The following is a 21,563-nucleotide window of genomic DNA, read 5'->3' as shown; positions in this document are numbered from 1 at the left end:
GTTTGACCTGTTAATCAACAACACGCGGTTCCCACCTGACAGCAGCGGACTCTCATCCACATCTTCTCAAGGTAAGAATATGTAAATTTGTTACGATTTCTTGCAATATTATTATTATTATTTTATTATTTTTATTATTATTATTATTATATTATATGTGATGTGTTTTCACAAAATCAGGCTTACGTCTATCAAAATGAAAATTTTGATATTTATATTTAGGGGTGTTAAAAAATCAATACGGCAATATATCGTTTTAGGAATAGGACGATACGGGTAAACCACAATTCGATACTGTGACGATATTTGACTCACGATATTGATAATATCACGATACACGATATCTACAATTTTTGATATATTGTCAAAAAAAAAAAATTAGCAATATATCACGATATGCGACTGAAAAGGCCAAACAAATGCCCATAAAAAGGAAAATGTCTAATTATGCATTTATTTAATGCCAAAACTTGTACAAAATACAAAGTTCTGCATTGTGCCTCACTGCCTCTTAGCCTTTTAACTATAAACATTGTAAATTGAGACAAATTAAAGTGCATAAACATTTCTAACATAACACTGCACAACTGGACACATGGAATCGATATCTACTGTCAATGTATCGATAATTTATTGCAACAGAGAGCGCAACGATATCGATTTTTTTCCCCCCCACCCATAATCGTGATATTACAGTGCGCAATTGATGAATTGATTCAATATGCGGCCGAATCAATGTTTAAACATCGATTTTTGATGGAACACTGCAACCTGTTTGTTAAATTGTGGCTCAGTTATAAGCCTGAAGTTTCAGAAAAATACATTTTCATACTATTTTTTACAATGTACATGTACAAGTTTACTAGAGGTGTGACTTGCCTAGTATCTGACAATTCGATCCGTATCATGATTCATAGGTCACGATTCGATTTGATATCGATTAATCCGAATTTGTAAGTCAATTATCGCAATTTTTTTTTTAACTCAAATTGAGAAAATAACAATCAATAAAGTTGTACATGTGCACTGTAAGATTTGGATGATAGTGTGTTTAACTGAAACTTGAACACTGCAGATAACAAACAGGCCACAATCTAAAATATTAAGGCTTAATGTTCCATATAACTTTGTCCCATGGTTAAAGTGTGAACCCTAACCCTAAGTAATACTTTTTGTTGAATATTTCCATCAAAAATTACATACATACGTGTGTATATGTGTGTGTGTGTGTGTGTATATATATATATATATATATATATATATATATATATATATATATATATATATATATATATATATATATATATATATATATATATACATATATATATATATATATAAGCTCTATATCAGGGGTGTCAAACTCATGTTAGCTCAGGGGCCGCATGGAGGAAAATACATTACCAAGTGGGCCGCATTGGTAAAATAACGGTATATACCGGTAACTTAAAAACGCGTTGCCGTCATTTATTCGCAGATTTTCATGGACCAGCCCTAAATTACGGCGCTGTAATCATATTGTTCTGAAAAAATAACACAAATGTAAAATGAACGCGGCAACACTTTGCCGGTATATGTTCCGGACATGTTAAATCGACCTGTTTTGCATATTTATTGTTCCCAGAATGCATTGTGTGACGCAGTTAATGATGTTAAAAGAATGCTAATCCTTACTAGTAATTTATTTATTTTTTTGTATTTAACATGTTTGTCTGTCTACGATTTAAATAATAATAATAATAATAAAAACGTAAATTTAAGTTTTGTGTAAAATGACATCGAGGACGATTCCGAGGACGATTACAAGTTGCATTGCTCATCTGAGGACTGCTTGTGAAGTTACAAATGTATATGTTTTGTTTTTGGCCAGCTGATTAATTAGTCCGACATTGCAATTTTTTATTTTATTTTTTTACTTTACAAAATAATCTCACGGGCCGGATTAAACCCCTTTGCGGGCCTGATCCGGGCCACGGGCCGTATGTTTTACACCCCTGCTCTATATAAATCTGATTCTTTATTATTGTTGTTATTATTTCGCAGAGGTGGGCATTCTTTCAACGTTGACGGAAGGTTCGTCAAACCGTCATAGATGGACGCCCATTTTGTTGACAATTGGCGATTGACGACAAGCTTAAAAAAATTGATGAACTAAGTATTGACGGAAAGGGGTTTCCGTCTGTCAGTATAATTGTCAATACATCACTACGTCATTCGTTGATGTCAGACACTCTCAGTTTTGTCTGCAATGTATCACAAACAGAGTTGGTAATAAACACAATGCAATCCGTCAGGTTATGCAATCGAGTTATGGAACAAACATGATGCAATAACCCCACCAGCATTGCCTCAGCTGGTTCCTCTAAATGCGGAGGAGCAGCGGCTCGACTCCCTCCCGGCTGACCGAGCTTCTCACCCTATCTTGAAGGGAGAGCCCTGTGGAGGAAACTCATTTCAGCCACTTGTACTTGGGATCTTTTTCTTTCAATTTTAACTTGTATTACAATTTCAACACACTCTTTTGTGTCACTATTGCAGCACAGGAGTCATTTGGTAATGGCAAGATAGTAGGAGACAATATGAGTGAGAGACTGAGTGAAAAGGTGGACTGCATCTTAAGTTCAGTAGAATCTGTAAACAAGGACTCTCATGAAATCTCAGGTACCTACAGTCACTCCTGTGTGTGTCATTTCACTATATCTAACACATTTCAAAGAGACCAAATGACTTTTCTGCTTATCTCTAGAAGATTCTCTCAATTTTTGGAAGGGAATTGCGAATGTGGGTCTGCTGGGTGAAGTGGTGACCAAAATCAGTACTGAGCTGCTGGATCTGCTGAACAGCTTGCAGTTGCTGAAGGAGTCAGTTGTCTTGCAGAACACAGGTACAGAGATCTTTACTTATTGCCAGACATGATAATCCAAACAAATTTAATATTGAGGTCAAGCTCAGAGAATCAATGGAACAAGCAGTGTTGGCAATAGATAAACTGTCTCATCCTTTCTCTCTCCCAAACTAACCAACTGACTATTCCTCTCCTCTAGAGGTTGCAGTGCTGAGTAACCTTGGCCAGGTGTTTGGACTGCTCAACTCTGTCAAGAAGATGCTGGTGAAGAGGCGGCAGCAAACTGATCCCAGCCAGGAGGAAATTCTTAGAATCCTTTGCAGTGAGTACTGCACACATCGAAACACAAGGTTTTGCAAGAGTATGCCATACTATGTGCTCTTCAGAAATGCTGTTCTTTATTCACTGTAAGGCTGGCGGTTATGGATAAAATTTAACATCTCGATTTTCATGCCAGATACTTTGACCATATGATTCCGATATAGCTATGGGTTCAGTACATTTTTGTTTTTTTTGTTTTTAAGCAAAGTATCAATCCAAAATGTGGAAAGTATTATTATTATTGTTTTGTTTTTTTTACAAACCCGTATTAACTCTTTTACTGCCACGTTATCAAAAAAAACTTTAATATGATCATTCACATCATCCTTGAAAAAGTTCTATTTCATCTGATTTCGTCATGTTTCATTGTAATTTCATACACCGGCAGTCCATTGAAAAGAGATACAATGATGCCATCTGCTGGCCATAGTGAGTTTTTGATTCCACAACCTATTGACCAGGCAACGGTGCACTAAGATGTTGCACTGCCCATTGATTAAAAAAACAAAACAAAACAAAAAAAAACATAGTTATAGTTGACGTCATTTAACGATTATGGCAGCATATATCGTGATTTTACGAATCGTTATTAAACGTTTTTGGCGGTCAAAGAGTTAATGTTCCGAGCCCACCGGTGGGCCCTGCGACCATCCTGGAAAAGCTGAGGTTATGGAGATTTGAATGGTGCCAAACTTGTTAAGATACAATCAAATCTTCAGGCTAAGTGAGCATTTAAGCCAGACAATCGTAGATACAAAAAAAAAAACAGTTGCAACTCACCCATTCTGGTCTCCGTTCCCAACATGTGCAACTCCATCCAAACTGGTTCTCAAACATCCAAAAGGGTCCAGTCAAAGTATTCCAGGAATTTTTTTTCTTCCACGCTGGCCCTTTAATCCATAAAGCTGTGTTATTGTATATAATATGTATATGTATATGTATTGAAGTGGCTGGAAAGAGGGAAGTCTGGGTTTCCCTCCTAAAGCTGCTGCCCCTGCGACCCAACCTCGGATAAGCGGTAGAATATGGATGGATGGATGGAAGTGCTGTCACTGACATTTTTAAAAAATCGAGTCGCCTATCAATTATATTCCATTGATCCATAAAGCACTTTGTCTCTTTGCCACTTTGGCCTCCAATACAGTATCTTAGATCGGCAAACCTATAGCGTATTCTGTTTAGCTTCCACAAACGCTTCGGCCCCCGGGAGAAATTGGTAAATTTTATGTGAGGATTAGTTATGTAATTTACAAACGATGGATATAATAAGCAGCAACAGTGAAGTTGGCTCTACCGTTAACGCTCCTGTCGATTAGGGATTAACGATACCGGCAATATTTTGATATTGTGATATTAAAACTGCCACAATATCGTCGTTGTCATGTACATGATATTTAAATGCTCCACGTCTGTTAAAAAAAAAATAGGCAGGTTGATTTCCATTTGTGCAGTTATAGCACCCTCTGGTGGCTAGTTTTTTAGTGCAGTTTAATTTTCATTAGGGATGTTTTGGCCCTTCTATGTTTAAAATACACTAATTGTCAGATGAAGGGGATTGTAAAATGCTTTGAAGTGAGTCAATATGTGGAGGAACTCAATGTGGGCTTGCATTAGCGAGTAAGTCGCTCAATATTGAGTGTTATTAGAGATTGAAGGTAGTTTATATGTATTGCTGTTATGTACAAAAGTACAATATTGTGCTTTTTTTAATATGAGCTCATTTCTTTTACAATATTGTGACCTTTTTTAAATATCGCCAACCTCCCCACAATACCGTGATAATTATCGTATCGTGAGCTTCATATCGTGATAATATCGTATCGTGATACTTGGATATCGTTACATCCCTACTGTCTATTAGCCTATATTTATAAAACCTAAATAGCAATGACATTATCTGACCTGAAGATGGCAGTGTTTTCACAGTTTTGCCAGAGCCGGAGATAGAGAGTTTGGCCAACTCGGTTTCAGAGCTACTATGCTGTGATTGGTCAACTGCTGGTCACATGACATGAACGCCATGTTGCGACCCTGCTGCTGAGACTCGTCGTGTTTTGCAATAGGTGTTTCCACTTTAATGTTCCAATCATGCCTTGTTGCTCAGCGTGGCGTTACAGCAGTATTATTATGATTCATCGGTTCCCTAGAGACCTACAGAGGAGGAAATTGTGGGAAGCGAAAGTCAAATGAGGGGACTGGAAAGCAAATAACACTTGATTGTTGTGCAAAGTAAAGTAAAATTACACGATTTGAAGTAGGTGGGACTGCACAATGCAGCGTTCAACGTTTTATCAAGAGTTATAATTGAAAATTAAAATACAGGGTGATTTAAAAAAATGACCCTATTTCATGATTAAATATTGTATGAAGGAAAAATAGCACAAAATAACACTTATAATAAAAGTATTCTACTAACAGTCAAGTTTCATTTCACGTTACAAGTGCTAAATATGGCCTCCCCTTGCGGCACGAACATCATCAGTATGATATGAGAATTCTTCCCAAACATGTTGAAGCACATCGGGATCAATTGAATTGATCGCTGTTGTTATTCAATGTTTTAAGTTTTACAGGTCAGTTGGTTATGGCGGAACAAACTGTGAGGTCAGGAGTTCTAGGAGGCCAAGCACAAAGAACTCTTTTTTTTATTTGTATTTATTTATTTATTTATGTATTTTTTGCTGTCGCTGCCAGAAGCATGAGTCTGTCAGTGTTACGTGACAATTATAGAAAACTAGGAAATCTGATCTTTCAAACACCCACTCCCTCATTCTGATTCATACATTTACTTATGAAATATTTGATCATGAAATCGGGTCATTCTTTTTGAATCACCCTGTATAATTGATTTTAATTATAAGCCTATAGGCATGGTGGCTGACTGGTTAGCACATTCACCTCCCAGTTCTGACGCAAGATTGAGTCCAGGCTTCAGCCTTCCTGGGTTGAATTTGCATGTTCTCCCCGTGCATGTGCGGTTCTTCTCTGGGTACTCCGGTCTCCTCCCACATTCCAAAGACATGCATGGCAGGTTTATTGGGCACTCTCAGCTGTTCCTAGGTGTGCTTGTGAGTGTGGATGGTTGTTCGTACCCCACCTAATGCCCGAAGCCAGCTGGGATAGGTTCCAACGCCCCCGTGACCCTTGTGAGGGGTAAGCGGCACATTTAAATTTAAATTTGGGACCATATTATTGATTAGGACAAACAAATTACAAAGGAACCTGCTATGATACATTCTTTGGTATTTGGTACCATGAAAAAATGGCTTTATTATCAAGTATCTTGCTTGTTATATCAGGAGCCAAGGACAGTAGATAGAGCAAATACATGTATTTATACATATGTATACATATGTGTTATGTATGAACACACTGGTACATTTCCAGCATTCACAACGTTGAAAGTCAAAATCCACGTAGAGTAAAAATATACCATATCCTAGTAATAGCTAGGGATGTAACGATATCCAAACATCACGATACGGTATCACAATATGAAGCTCACGATATGATAATTATCACTATATTGTGGAGAGTTTGGCAAAATTAAAAAAAAGTCACAATATCGTTATTAAAAAAAAGAAAAGAAAAAAAGAGCTCATACTGTTATGTGCTGACGTTGGATCCCAAAAACGCAGACACAAATAAGATTTTAACTATTTATTCACATCAAGAGGCGTGGAACAAACATGACTAGACGAGAAACAACGAGAGTTGCACAGAGGAACAGATGTAATAATCCGACAAAAAACACTTCTCAGACATGCTTATATAGACAGCGAGTTGATCTGATTGGCTGTTGCTAGACATGTGGGTAACAGCACTGACATGGTATTATCTGATTGGCTGTTGACCAGAAAAAGAGATTAAAGATTCTTGACATCACATAGCGTCTTACCAGTTGAAACTAGATGGTGGTTACATCAGTTCAAAACAGACACTTGACCTCGCGGTCATGACCCAAACATAACCCTTGCATGGCCCAAGCATAACCCTTACATGACCCTAGTCATGACAGTAAACATAACCCTTGCATGACCCCATCATGACACTAAACATAACCCTTGCATGACCCTAGTCATGACAGTAAACATAACCCTTGCATGACCCTAGTCATGACAGTAAACATAACCTTTGCATGACCCTAATCATGACACTAAGCATAACCCTTGCATGACCCGAGTTATGACAGTAAGCATAAGCCATGCATGACCCTAGTCATGACTCGTACTTAAAAAAAAGCACAATATTGTGCTTTTGTACATAACAGGAATGCATATAAACCACCTACAATCTCTAATAACGCTTAATATTGAGGCACTTTTAATGTAAAAAGACATTGAGTTCCTCCATATATTGACGCGGTTCACAGGCATATTACGTTACCCTTCATCTGAGAATTAGTATAGATATTAAACATAGAAGGGCCAAAACATCCCGAATGAAAATTAAATTGCATGAAAAACTAGCCACGAGAGGGTGCTAGAACTGCACAAATGGAAATCAACCTGACTTCTTTTTTTTTTTAACAGAAGTGCTGCTTTTAAATATTAACATGACGACGACGATATTGTTGCAGTTTTAATATCACAATATTGCACTTATCGCTACACCTCTAGTAATAGCCTGTATCATTCATGCAGTGTATTCCTTATATTGTGGGCTTGTCAAATACATCAAAGATTTAAAAAAAAAAGGGGGGGGGGGATATAAAAGAAACTGTAGAGCGAGTTTGTGAAATGGTTATTTTGTGTGCAAAATGATAGGCATGCTCATGCGCTACACGCTTGAGCACATGCCCCGCCTTGTGGCCGAGGGTAACAACATGGCTTACGTGTTTTCAGTTGGCCAGATTCTCTCTATATACGGCTCTGAGTTTGGCTTTAGTGCTGATTTCCTCGTTGCCTACATTTTTAAATTAAACTGCTCTCATTTTCACAAAATCAATATAGCATGGAGTTTATCGCCTGTTTGCATCTATATATTCAAGTGTTCTTTGTTTCTTATTGACGTGCTAAACTGTGGATACAGATTAGTAAACTGTAGGTACTGTGGGCCCCACAATTCTGTAAAATCCCAGAATATGGGCCTGACCATGTAGCAAAAACAAACACGCACACACATTTTTTTATTTCTTAATTCAAAAAAAAAAAAAAGAATTAAAAAAAGGCAGCTTCTTAAAAGAATACAATTTAAAACTCTACAAGGAGTTTGTTAAAATATGACCTCTATAAAATGTCAAAAGGTACCAAATTTGTAGGGATGGGCGAGTACCGATACCAGGTATCGGTATCGGGCCGATACCAGCCTTTTTTCAAGTACTCGAGTACTCGTGACGCAGACTAGGGCTGCACCATATATCGAAAAAATATCAATATCGCGATATTGGCCCTTGCAATATGCATATCGCAAAGGCATGCAATAAGTTTTATATGGAATTTTATGCTTTTTATATGAATTTGATCAGTCAGATGCGAACTAAAATGTGCATCGCCATTCAATAGTTGAAAATGATCGACATAATTACAATTAATTAACTAAGGTTGCTTATTTTGCCATATGAAAAATGTTTTTGTTTCATTAGGTAATAAAAATGTAATTTCTTTAGGTACATGTTAAATATCGCATTAATATCGATATCGCTATGTTCAGCAAGTATAATCGCATATCGCATGTTTTTCCAATATCATGCAGCCCTAACGCAGACGAGTACAAGCGAGCGATGGCAGAGGGGGAAGACGTTAAGTGAGTCCTCCTTGCCTGTAACTGGCGCTAGCTTGCAGCAGTTTTTCACCAAAACTTCACCGGTTTGGAAATACTTAAAAATTATGAATCTTAAACTAAAACAGCATTTTTGTATTTTATTTTTAGCGTTACGACTATTGAAGAGTGACTGTGCTGGTTTTTTTGTCAAAATTAAAGGAAATATATTTGTTTAAAAATATCTTTTAGTGATTTTTTTTTATTTATCAAAATGTACTACTGGTATCGGCAGTTGGTATTGGTATCGGTGACTACTGAGGGTCTGAGTATCGGTATCGGTCTGAAAAAAAGTGGTATCGAACATCCCTCCAAATTTGAAAGAAAATTCCAAATGGTGTCCTTCCTGTTAGGTTGAACGAGAGGCTAGCCGCCCTCCACTTTCAGGGGATGGGTCCTGTAGTTTGTGCAAGTGTGTGACTTTGTTAACATTATAAGTAATGTATGCATAATTTTATAAGGTTTTTGTTTGTGACATAATTCAATTGTTCTATTTAATTGTTTTGTTGTCTGTAGACTTGGAGCTGCAGTTGGCAGAGCAGCGAAAGCAGCAACAGATTCAGGCTCTCCTGTCATGCCCACACTCTGCCAAAACCGTGAATACCGTCAAACACCAGACAAAGCGACCTCGCTTGCAGAAGCCTGTAACTACAACCATCCTGACCTCGAGCGTCAACCATCAGCCTGCCCTGACACCTCCACAGTTCACCATTCTGTCCCCAATCCCATTAGCCTCCTTGGTTCAACCGTTTACTGTGGCAGACGTACCAATCACCTCCCTAGCGCAGTCTTCAAACACCGTCACGCTGCTCCCCGCTGGCTCACGGCTCCTCACGCGGTACATGGTGACTGGAGATGGAAAAGCTGACAGCATCACCTTGCACACGTCTTCCAATCTCACATTGCTCGACACTAGTCCCATGCATGACTCAAGCCAGTTAGGTACAATGGTCAAACCTGTAGAGCTGCTACACGTTAGCCAGCAAGCTGTGTGCGCAGAAGCAGTACCCATCGAGGCACAGGTGCTGGATGGCGCCATGTTGGTACAGCAGGAGTTCATGCAAGGAGAAATGGAGGCCAGCCAAGAGGACACGGTCATAGAGATCAACCCACATTCAGTCGAAGGTGAAGTCATGGCGCTACAGCTGACCGGCGAGTCGGGTCGAGATGAGGCAGCTATAGTCCAGCCGAGGATGGAGGTCGTAATTGCAGAGAAGCAGGAGGCGCGGTGTCAAACGCAGGCGGCGCAGGAGCTGGAGTTGGATGCCAATGGACATCTACCTAATGTACAGATTGTGGTGTTAAGAGAAAATATTCAGGAAGAAAACCAAGTTAAATAAGACACACCGATACATCACGGTAGCTATGTAAAAACTAGATAACCTTTCAAGAACCTAAATTTCATAATTTGGATCTAATAAATTGCATTAAAAAAAAAATCACTATTCTTTTCCTTTCACGTGTTCTCAAATACCCCCCCCCCCCACACACACACACACACACACACACACATTGAACTACGGTTCTTTTGCAACTACTGTTTTTAGGATGTAAAGTCAGAAATGTAAAACTATCAAGTAAAATGAACTGCAGGCAAATGCAACCCACATCGGCTTGTTTTGCCCAAATGTGAGTCGATTCTACAAAGGAGATAAGTGTATACATTTTGTTGCACATACATGAGGGGTGGGCGATATTTATCATCATCATCATCATCATTGATATTATCGTCAACTTTGCTTTCACGATGTCCAATTTTACATTGAGTGTTAATACTCTTTCAAAATGGGGGGAATAGCTGCCTTGATTGGCTGCAAAGTGGGAGGAAGTGATGAGATTTCTCATTTGGCGGATCAGCGTGCAGGACGAAGTGATAGGTCTTCATTCATCTTCGTCATTCTTCATCTTTGATCAAGATGGCAGACAGTGCACTGGTGTGTTCAGCGACTCTTCTCTTGTTTCGACTTTGTTTCCTGTTAACAGTGCTTGGTACTCTACTGAGTGAGTTGCTACTCGTCTACGATCGTGACTCCTTGCTGGACCTTCAACACAACGTCGGAGTTTCAGGTACGTTAGAGCATGGTTGGGAGAAAACGTTGCCCCCGCTCCTGGCTGACATTCCGGCTGATCTCTTCCGCGTTCACGCGCTTCCTCCGCGGCGGCCAGCTGGTGAAACTAAAGGAAGGAACAAGCTGCTCGTTCCCGAACGTATGGATGTACTCTGCTGTAGGGATGAAACGATATCCAAACATCACGATACGATATTAGCATGATATGAAGGTCACGATACGATAATTATCACGATATTGTGAGGAGGTTGGCGATACAAAATAAAGTCCCAATATTGTAAAAAAAATGAGCTCATACAACAAAAAACATAATATTGTGTTTTTGTACATTACAGCAATGAAAAATATAAATATATAAAATATATAACAATACTAATACACTACTACAAGCAGTACGATAAATTATTTTTTTTAATTAATAAAATAAATTAAATAATTATTTAAATTAAATACGAAATTAATAAATAGAATAAATTGAGTTCCTCCCCATATCAAGGCTGTTCACAAGTATATTATGTTCCCTTTCATCTGGCCATTGTCGTGGATTTTAAACATAGAAGGGCCAAAACATGCCTTGTGAAAATTAAACTGCACTAAAACACTAGCCACGTGCTAGAACTGCACAAATGGAAATCAAACTGACTTTTTTTTTAACAGATGTGCTGCTTTTAATATCGTGACGACGATATATTGTGGCAATTTTAATATCTCGATATCACAATATTGCCATTATCGTTACATCCCTCCTCTTCTGTGGCGTACCCCAGACCCTGTCGACTCCTGGCTGCTACCGATCGTCGGCTCACCTAGGAAGCTTCGGCCGTGCTGCCACGTTTTGGACGTGGTGCCGACCTCCAGCCTCTGAAGTAGCTTCCTCGAGACCGCCGGACGGAAGGGCCATGCACCCCTGCCGCTCCCATAAGGATCGCGCTATTAAATGCGCGGTCATTGACAAACAAAACGTTTATTTTGAGGGAGTTTTTCCTCTCCAACAACTTGGATTTTCCTCTGCCTGTCTGTCGCCGGTAATTCAACCACTATGATTGAATTACTACCGTCTGGCTGTTCTTACTTGGACGCAAACAATTTAAACATGCTGTGGTGCAACCACTGCTGAAGAAACCCGGTCTAGACCAATGTGTGCTGTCAAAGTTTAGGCCAATTTCATCGCAACTAAACACTTTCTTGGACGAAAATAACATCTTGGAGGTTTTCCAGTCAGGTTTTAAGAAAACGCATAGCACAGTGTCAGCCTTGTTACGAGTTTTTAACGGCATCCTCCTGGCAAATGACACTGGAGACTATGTATGTCTCGTTCTGTTAGCTCTGACTGCAACTTTTGATCCAGTGGACCACAGTATTCTGTTGGCTCGTTTACAGCACCATGTGGGCATTAGTGGTAGTGCTCTTGAGTGGTTTAGATCGTACTTGGCTGACAGAACATTCTACAGCTAGAATAAACGGATTACAAGCTACTTTGCGAAAGCTTGTATACAGTTTTATTTGTCGCTTGAATAGGACTATGAATGAAGTTGTGCTGTCTTTGACTGATATTAAGTGTAGTGCTGTACGGTATCAGTCTAGGATGTGGAAACATTGGTATGACTGCCTGATGACTGTATAACCGCCCCCCTGTTTTTATTGTTTTTTATTGTTTTTATTGTTCTTTTATTGTTTTTTGATGGTGTATATTTTGTTATTTGTTTGTATTGGACTTAGAGTCTGGAATAAAGTTGAATTGAATTGAATTCTGCCTGTGTGCAAATTCACAAGGCTGGGTCCTCCGAAGGCCGAATTTGTCAGCTGCATGACGTCACTCCCAGCGCGACTCGACAGCACGCAAGGACTTCCATAGGAATGGATTGTCAGTGTTGCGTGTCGGTAGTGCATTGAGTGACACTCCATTCATGTGTAAGTCTGTGCGTGTTGTGGAGTCGTGCCGGGGGTGATGTCATGCAGCCGACATATTTGGCCTTTGGAGGACCCAGACTTGTGAATTTGGACACAAGCACTGTTAGCCTTGGGTGCTCCGAGTCTCACACTGCTCCAATATCATTTGGTGTTCCACAAGGATCTATCTTGAGGCCCCGACTGTTTTTACTATACTTACTGCCCTTGGGCTCCATCCTAAGAAAACATGGGATTTCTTTTCATTGCTATGCGGATGACAGTCAGATCTATGTCCCGCTTAGTAAAAAGGACGCTTTCTCATTGAGCCCACTCTTGTCCTGTCTGGGGGAAATCAAAGCCTGGATGGCTTGAAATTTCTTGAACTTCAATGAGAAGAAAACAGAAGTTATGGTCTTTGGTCCCAGTGGCTCTTCTCATCCTGCCGATTTGGGTCCTCTGGCACAATATCTAAAGCCAACAGCCTCAAACCTGGGTGTCAAGATGGACAGTGACTTTAAACTGGACCAACAAATTGCTGCTGTTGTCAAATCCAGCTTTTTTCATCTTAGACAGCTGGCTAAGATAAAAAATCTCTTATCTCAGCAGCACCTAGAAATGGTAATCCATGCTTTTTTTTACATCTCGGCTGGATTATTGTAATGCACTTTACTTTGGGATCAGCCAGTCCTCCCTTCAACGTCTCCAGCTTGTCCAAAATGCTGCTGCTGGTCTCCTAACTGGTGCCCGTAAGAGGGAACACATAACCCCTATCCTGGCCTCTCTTCACTGGCTGCCCGTGAAATTTAGTCCATTTTAAGATGCTTTTATTTGTTTTTAAATCTCTAAATGGTCTTGCCCCACCTTACCTCCCCCTACGCACCTGCCCGGTGACTCAGGTCAGCAGACCAGACACCCTTAGGAACGACCTTCTACAAAATATTAGGCAATCCCCCTCTTTATCTACTTTTAAAATCCATCTGTATTCTTTGGCTTTTGTCGTACCATGAGACTTAACATTGTTTTTGGTGTGTGCTGTGTTGTGTGTTATGAATCTGATATTTATTCTATTTATTTATCTATGTATTATTTATTTATTTATCCACTCGCCTACTTCTTATTAATTTACTGATGTAAAATTTATTTACTTGTATAGACAAAACAAAAAAAATACTTGTATGCTCACTAAAATGTTTGCTTTGTTCTTTTTTTTATTTTTTTTTATCTTATTCTTTACTGCATTTCTGTTTCATGTACAGCGCTTCTCTAGTACTTTTGATACATAAAATTTCCCCTCCTAAAAATTAACAGATGAAAAACAAATAGAAAAACAAACTATTTGTCCCAATACATTCCCCTGAAATTGCAAGAAATTTAAGGCAATTTTCTATTCTTCTAATTTCTAGTTCCTGATTGTAAACGGCCACAAGAGGGCAGCCAATTGTCGTGAGTGCCGATACCTTGAGATAAGGCTGGGTATTGGTCTGATACCAATATATCGGTCTGATACCTGCTATCGGTTACTCGCCCATCCCTAATTTCTGTGTTAAGCAATTCTACCAATGAGTTCTCTATGACTCCGACATTAAAAATGTAATAAATAATATTATTATTAAGAAGATGGATGGATGGATGGATGGATACGTAAATAGACAATGATTGTGCTCTTGTAAGAACATTCAAATATAAATGCTGTTTTTAATCATGCAATCTCAGCCAATTTTTTCTTTTTTAAATAACTTAGAATTTATTCCGGTAGCTGTTACAACTTATAATATGCTTACTTCTTAAACCATTTTAATAATCTTTTTTTTTTTTTTTCTCCAAATGCCTATACTACTTATAAGGGTTAGGGTTTGTGTACTCGCTGAAAAGTGGGCGTTGATAAAAAACGGGAAGCAATGTAAGACTGAAGGGCTGAGCTTATATATTATGGCCGATTGCGCGTGTCAAGGATTTTTCTTTTTCCAATTTGGGAGGTGGGGGGGACTCTGGTATTATTCAGGGGATCGGGCCAAATGTGAAGGTGAGCCGTAGTTTGGGGACTCCTGCTATGCCAACAAACCATACATAAATATGTGATCCGTTCCGGCAAAAAGGTCCGCATCTCGGCAGGATCAATCTCGAGATAATGGACGATATTAGACAGTTTTGAGATTTCTCCACAAATAGCCTCCTTAAGGTCTCTAGTTTAATTTCCAGGCAGCACAAAAGTCAAACTTGAAATAGAAGTGTATGAAAATAAGCAATTATTAGACAGTATGCCTCGTAACTAGGGGCGTGTTTTTAGCTGAGCTGCTAGCTATAGCACCGCGCGCAACCTTGTTAAAAACAACCCAAATTTCCTAGCCTCAGAGGTAATTCACACATGATTTATAGAAATATTGTGAGCATAAGTGAATCTGCTAACGATGGATGGATGGACATAGCAACCAAAAAAATGTCTAAACACACCAGTCAGCAGAAGCTGTTGTTATCGGTGCGGTTACCGGCAAATTGTCATCCAAACAGAGATATTCTCCAGGATCGTTTGCTTAATGAATCGTTGTCTACTTTTAATTCAAATTGCTACATTCACACACTTGACTAAACCATGTCGAACTCGAGCGAGGGATGCAGCCGCGATACCCTGCGAAGCAGGCTACTCGATCTGCTCCTTCACTCAGATCGAGTCGGGAATTAAAAGTTGTGACATGCGCCAGTGCCTTGTCTGCAATGTCGACGAATGTAATAATGTATCGTAAATACTAATATGTGTTGATCGCTTGTCGATGTTGTCTATTTCATACTACGCCGGACACGCCGCTTCTTCGTTGCGTCAAAAACAACAACAACAACAAAAAAAGTATGTCTACATAAGTCGCAAATACCACCACACATTTTCACTTATGCTCTTTTAAATGGGATGACGAGAACATAAAAATGAGCTAGGAAATATTTAACTTGAAGATGAAAACTGGTCCTTTCAAAAGAGTCACAATGACACCACGCCCCAAAATGCACACAGGCTATATTGACTTGTAAATACAATAGTTCAGTGTCACTCGTGTATTACTTGGGGTGGGGGTGGTCGGACAAAACAAACAACCAAAATATTTTCATTTTCTTCATGTGACCAAAAGCATTTGAGACATCCATGATAAGTTATCAATCAAGCACTTTTCACAGGCCACATCAAATGGCAAATAATCTTTTAACTGACACAAATTTATTAAATCAAATTTCCCACTGTGTTAATATGACCTCATTTATGCAAGAAAATACCACAAGGAGCACCAATAAAATAAGCAAGCTTTGGCTGATGCCTTATAAGGTAAATTGTCAGCTGAATGTGATCTTCAAAGTTGAGGCTGATTTCATCTCTTGAGAGGTCAAACTTCCAAAATGTTTAAAGGGTTCAAATCTCGGACTTGACCTTGCCTGCTATTGGAATTGACTTTCCACTGATATTTGAACAGTTCCTGAAAATTTCAGATTCATATTTTTTTCCCAAGGTACTGGTTGCTATGGACATTTGTAAGATGCAAGTACCAAAACTTTCAAGCCCTTTTTCTCAAAACTAGCGATTTCAACCTTTCAACATTAAAACTGATGTAACTTTGTCAATTTTTGAGCTTCATCCATGTATTATATATCATTTTAAAGGGAATTAAGTACAGAATTTGAATCAATTTCTATTTATTTTGTTTGCACATGAGGACCCTTTTGCCCTTTTGTCACATATGGAACAAGTAAACTAGTCTCGAAGTGAGCTTGACAAGATTTTTCTACGATAGATGGACGATAGACGAGATCTGGATCTGGTCAACGCTCATGTCCAAGTGGAACTTTCATGTCTGGATTTGCGGAAGATAGTTGGGGAAAATGGCCGCCGCTGTGTCTGGCTACACTGGACGTTGAAGACACGGAGGACCTCTAAATGTTTGCGGCGCTGGTGGCTGGAATGCTGCTGCTGGGAATCGGATCCTTCTGGCATCATCGGATACTCAGAAAAATGTTTGATGGCCAAATAAAGGCAGTGGAAATGGCTATCAACAAATACCACTTGTGACGATGAACCGATCAAACTCAACAACTAATATTATCGGACTGAACTAATAACATGAAACTCAACCAACATTGATCAACAAACACCACCAGGAAGATGAACTGATGGAAACAATCAACAACATAAAATCATCCACATCTGACATCTAATGAACTAATATCTTGATAATCTGCATCCTAGTGTATTATGGGGACGGGAATTAATAAACTTTGGCTTCATCCCGTCAGCCCTTTTTCTTTTCGGATATTCTACATGCTGTTAACTCTATGTTGAAATGTTGAAATTTGTCACAATGAAAGGAAAAATGAACAAATAAAAACAAGCAACAACAAAACAAACAAATCTTGTGGGAACACATACAGATGAGATCACACTACGCAAAGCATAATGGATGCACGGCACCACACTGCCCCCAAGAGGCCAAAACGCACAGGAACAGTCAGCATTTGTTCTTACAGTTTTTTCAGTTGGTATTATCCATCCATCCATTTTCTTGACCGCTTAATCCTCACAAGGGTCGCGGGGGCGCTGGAGCCTATCCCAGCAGGCTTCCAGCAGTAGGCGGGGGGGTTGACACCCTGGACTGGTTGCCAGCCAATCGCAGCAGTTGCTATTATTTTAGTTCATTTTATTCTTATTACACTTTCTTATTGTTTTTAATTTGTCATTGTCCTTTAAAGTTATATTATATTCTAGAGTTGATATTTCAAGGAGTCAAAGGCTTTATTTTCTCAAAATTCAAGAATGCAAATATCCAAGGATTTGTCCACACGACATGGCACAAAATATAATCCCCAAGATCCCAGGTTAGCCCAGTAAGTACCAAGATTTGTGAAAATAACACAAGATAAAAATATATAAAAGACAAGGTTAATGCTTTACAGTAGATGTAAACAAGAACGGTTTTATTAATGACACAAATATATGGACTTGTCATTCAAAGCAGAGAATCTTAATAGCGAAGGTTTGTGCGCATGTGGAACCCATTGAAAAGGAATTGGGAAAGGGGTTAATTTTATACATTAGTATATTTTTAAATAATCGGCAGATTAATCGGTAATCTGTTTTTTTTTTGGCTGCCAAAAATCGGTATCGGCCTAAAAAAAAATGCATAATGGTCAGTACTCCCTAGTCCTTGAAATGCGGGAATCTCTGCATTTTCTTTTTAGAAAGGGAGGTAACTCCAGCATGTTTCATAAAAACTTCAACTCTCTGTCACTTAACGTCGTAACAGAGGCTATGAACCTAAACTGGTCGGTAGCACAGGGGCGTGCAGTGACCTTTGGAGGGGCAGGTGCTCAAAGTTATTAAATATTAAAAAAAAAGGGTACATGATAATGTGCCTGCACTGTCCACTCACTTGGACACTTCGAATCCATGCCACCACCGAGCCATGTGTTTGCGTGCATGTGAAAAAAAATCCATTGTTAAATTCCTAATTGAAATAATGGCTAAGCAATAAATCACATGAACATGTAGCGTGAAAATAAATGTCTTAAACATTACATTTAGCTTGATTCAGGTAAGAGCAAATGCCGTTTATTATTTGTTTATGTGTAGATTGTCCATCTTTAGTTATTGCAACTCACTCTAAAAATGGATTGTACCTAACAATCTTGTACAGGGCCGACCCTGCCAAAGGCCGACTTGGCGGCCGCCTAGGGCGCCATCTCGTGGAGGGGCCGCCAAATTGCAGGGCAAAAAATAAATAAAATAAATAAGCAATATTTTTCCCCCTCAGGTTTTCTAAAATGAAATATGTAAATAACGCTGCTATTATTCTTGTTATTGCATTTTTGTATTGCAGAATGGCGTGTTTTATTGTGCTATTATAATATAGTTAATACTTTTATTTTGAAGGATACAGGAAAAGGTCTCTTAAACCGGTAGGAACTGACATAAGACACCACCTTCCAAATGCAGAGAAGATGTATGCGCGCGCCAGAAAAACAGACAAAACTGAAGTTTACAACTAATTCAATGAACGATTCTTTAGCACCTGCCTGCGAAGGGAACGAGATTCGTAATGGAGTAATGGTTCATTCTAATGTTGCTATAATTCACGTTCAATGCGTAATTTACCGCATAGTAAAACGTTATCGCTTTTATCCACTGGAGTGTGCTAATGTTCCTTGGTAAATATTTAGCAAAGCTATTGCTAAAGATTTTATATATTTATTTATTTGTTTGTTTGTTTGTTTTATTGTCTAAGAATCTGTATTTCTGTATGTTTTAGTTTTGTTTTAAGGTATCTACAAAGGCAAAGGGTTAAGCGCATATTGGCTTGATTAACCAATAGATTGGTCAGACGTTGACCATTCCGGGTGGTTACCGGCATACCAATTTTATCGGTTAGCCAAACAACCAATGAAATTGGTTAAATTAGAAAGTAAGTCTAGATAAATCACTTGGAAATATGTTTACTGTATCAATTTATTGTATTCTAAATCTATTTATTAATTATTATGAGTAATAACAAAATATTATTATATATTAAAAATAAGTGTTTAAAAATGTAAATGTGTATCTAGATAGTTTGTTTCATAGTTTGTTTTTAGAGTGTACTCAACAATTAACTGCCACATCGAGGCAGGCTAGATTATTTGTTTTTGAGAAAACGCGGTGATTATTATTATTTTTTGTTGTTGTTGTTTTATTATCCCAATAATTTCTGAAAACACTGTTACCTGTTTCTGAGGACCTCACTCTGGCCACAAACACCAGCACTGTAAAAATGAGCTGTTGGTTACAATAAAAACAAAGATCTAAAAGCAATTAAGTATTTCAATTCAGCTATCATTGGGTACATGTCATCGACTTATCTAGCCAAAGAGAAAAAAGTTACAAACATCTACTGGAAGTGTTCCTATTTGTTGTTTCCATACTACCAGCGCTTATTATGTATTTATTTTTCGCATTGAGCAGACATGTCTATTTTAGTTTTTTTTTTTTTTTTTTTTACAGCAGAAAACATGTCACTATAGTGCAGTGCTTCTCAAATAGTGGGGCGGGCTCCATCAAGGGGGGCGCGTTTGACCTCGGGGAACATGCTTTTTTATTTTTTCATTTTTTTCCATTTATTTTTTTACTTTTTACTGTCGTAGAATAAAGTGCAATTGCACCTCCACTACATTAGGGGGCAGTGGCACTCATTATTGGCAGAGTGTGCGCAGGGAGCATTCTCTCGGTGGTGTAGGGGTTTTGTTTGCACTGAGCATGCACACTTTGCACACAGCAAAAAAAAAAAAAAAAATCATCAGCACAAATTATTTTATATTTTTGTTTTGCAGGTTAAAGTTTTTTTGTTTTGTTTTTTTAATATTGTGCTACTGAGTTAATGTTGGTGATCAATTTGAATGCATTATTATTTATTGATTTTATGTAATTTTATTTTTCCGTATCATATGGTTTGACATGGTCAGTCAATTTAATTAAGGATTTAATTTTATTTTTTAAATTTCAGATGCACTTTAAATCTTTTATGTTACAGTTAATAAAGCTATTCTTTGTAAGTTGGTCCATATTTTTCTTTTTTATTCTCTTATACATTAATACGGATATAGTGTTATGCAGAGGTGTGCTTATAACAATTTTATAGACAAATTATACTATTTATAGTCACGTGGGGGTGGGGGGGCGAGATGTTTTCTTCTTACTGGGGGGGCATGACAGAAAATAATTGAGAAGCACTGCTATAGTGTTACATCGTGTTATAGTATGATGAGCAGATAGCATGAATTCGATGTCTGGCTTTCTTCAGGAAGAGGGTTGATTAAAATTCTGACTCAGAGGTACATATTCCGACATTCTCTGTGTACCTTAAACGCATCAGTAGTTGTAGCAGATGGGAGATGGAAGGGGAACATTATCCAGATAGCAAAAGATGTCAATCAATGTTGAGAAGTTTGATTTAACATTGATTCAACATTGTATCCTACATCCTTTGTTATTTGGGTAGTTTTACCAGATATTCTTTCGAAAGTGGAATGGAGGGATTGTGGTCTTTATGAAACTGAACTAACGTGTCCCTGCGTCCTCAGTGGACTCATGACTTTGGCTGTTGTTTACTGTGAGTGAGACGGAGCGACCAACGTACCTAAGGCGGGCGCAGCGGCGAGCGACCGAGCTTCAAATGAGTGTGTCGTTGTATGACGTCATCTTCGAAGATCTCGTGACCGAAGATGTCCTATTTCGGTGCGGGTTGGCGTGTGTTCACTTCTCCGCCTGGGAGACCATATGTGTGGCTTACATGATGTAAGCTAAAAGATATCGTAATAATAATTTCATTTATGTAAATTGTTTTGTTGAATTTTAGTTTTGAAAGGTAACAAAATGACTTGCACACACAAACCACAATTCCCCCTTTCCCAGTTCCCGTGCAATGAACCTCAAATTGAGGAATTACAATTTTTAATTGTAAAATTAACACGAATCCTTTCTTTTTGTTAGGGTCTGGGTTTTGGTTTGGGTTTTTCTTAGTCATGTTTTCCTTGTGTCTCTTGTTCTGTCACTGTCTCGTCAAGGCTTATCATGTCCACCTGTGCTCGTTTTCCCGTTCCCTTGTGTTATCCAATCAGCTCCCCAAGCCACTTGTGTCTTGTCCAGGTGTCTCTCGTTAGTATGTGTATTTAGT

The 21,563-nt window shown here is 38.6% G+C and overlaps 1 protein-coding gene across 5 annotated transcripts in view; it reads left to right on the top strand.

Moving 5' to 3' along the window:
* Nucleotides 1–10,386, top strand: part of gmeb1 (glucocorticoid modulatory element binding protein 1) — a 42,172-nt gene extending 31,786 nt beyond the window's left edge. For 3 of the 5 annotated variants that reach the window (XM_077507316.1, XM_077507314.1, XM_077507315.1), the window contains 5 exons: nt 1–71; nt 2,539–2,661; nt 2,747–2,884; nt 3,045–3,167; nt 9,443–10,385. The exon at nt 1–71 is cut by the window's left edge and continues 75 nt beyond it. In XM_077507316.1, coding sequence (XP_077363442.1) covers nt 1–71; nt 2,539–2,661; nt 2,747–2,884; nt 3,045–3,167; nt 9,443–10,266 — 1,279 coding nt within the window. In that variant the 3' untranslated portion in view covers nt 10,267–10,385. Of the gene's footprint in view, nt 72–2,538; nt 2,662–2,746; nt 2,885–3,044; nt 3,168–9,442 lie in introns of all 5 variants that reach the window. The other 2 variants (XM_077507317.1, XM_077507318.1) reach the window with 2 other exon arrangements.
* The last annotated feature ends 11,177 nt before the right edge of the window (nt 10,387–21,563 follow it).

The sequence above is a fragment of the Festucalex cinctus genome, chromosome 19 (assembly GCF_051991245.1).
Source record: "Festucalex cinctus isolate MCC-2025b chromosome 19, RoL_Fcin_1.0, whole genome shotgun sequence".
Classification (NCBI taxonomy): domain Eukaryota; kingdom Metazoa; phylum Chordata; class Actinopteri; order Syngnathiformes; family Syngnathidae; genus Festucalex; species Festucalex cinctus.
Note: the sequence above shows the minus strand (reverse complement) of the source record. Positions and strands in the feature narration are given on the sequence as shown.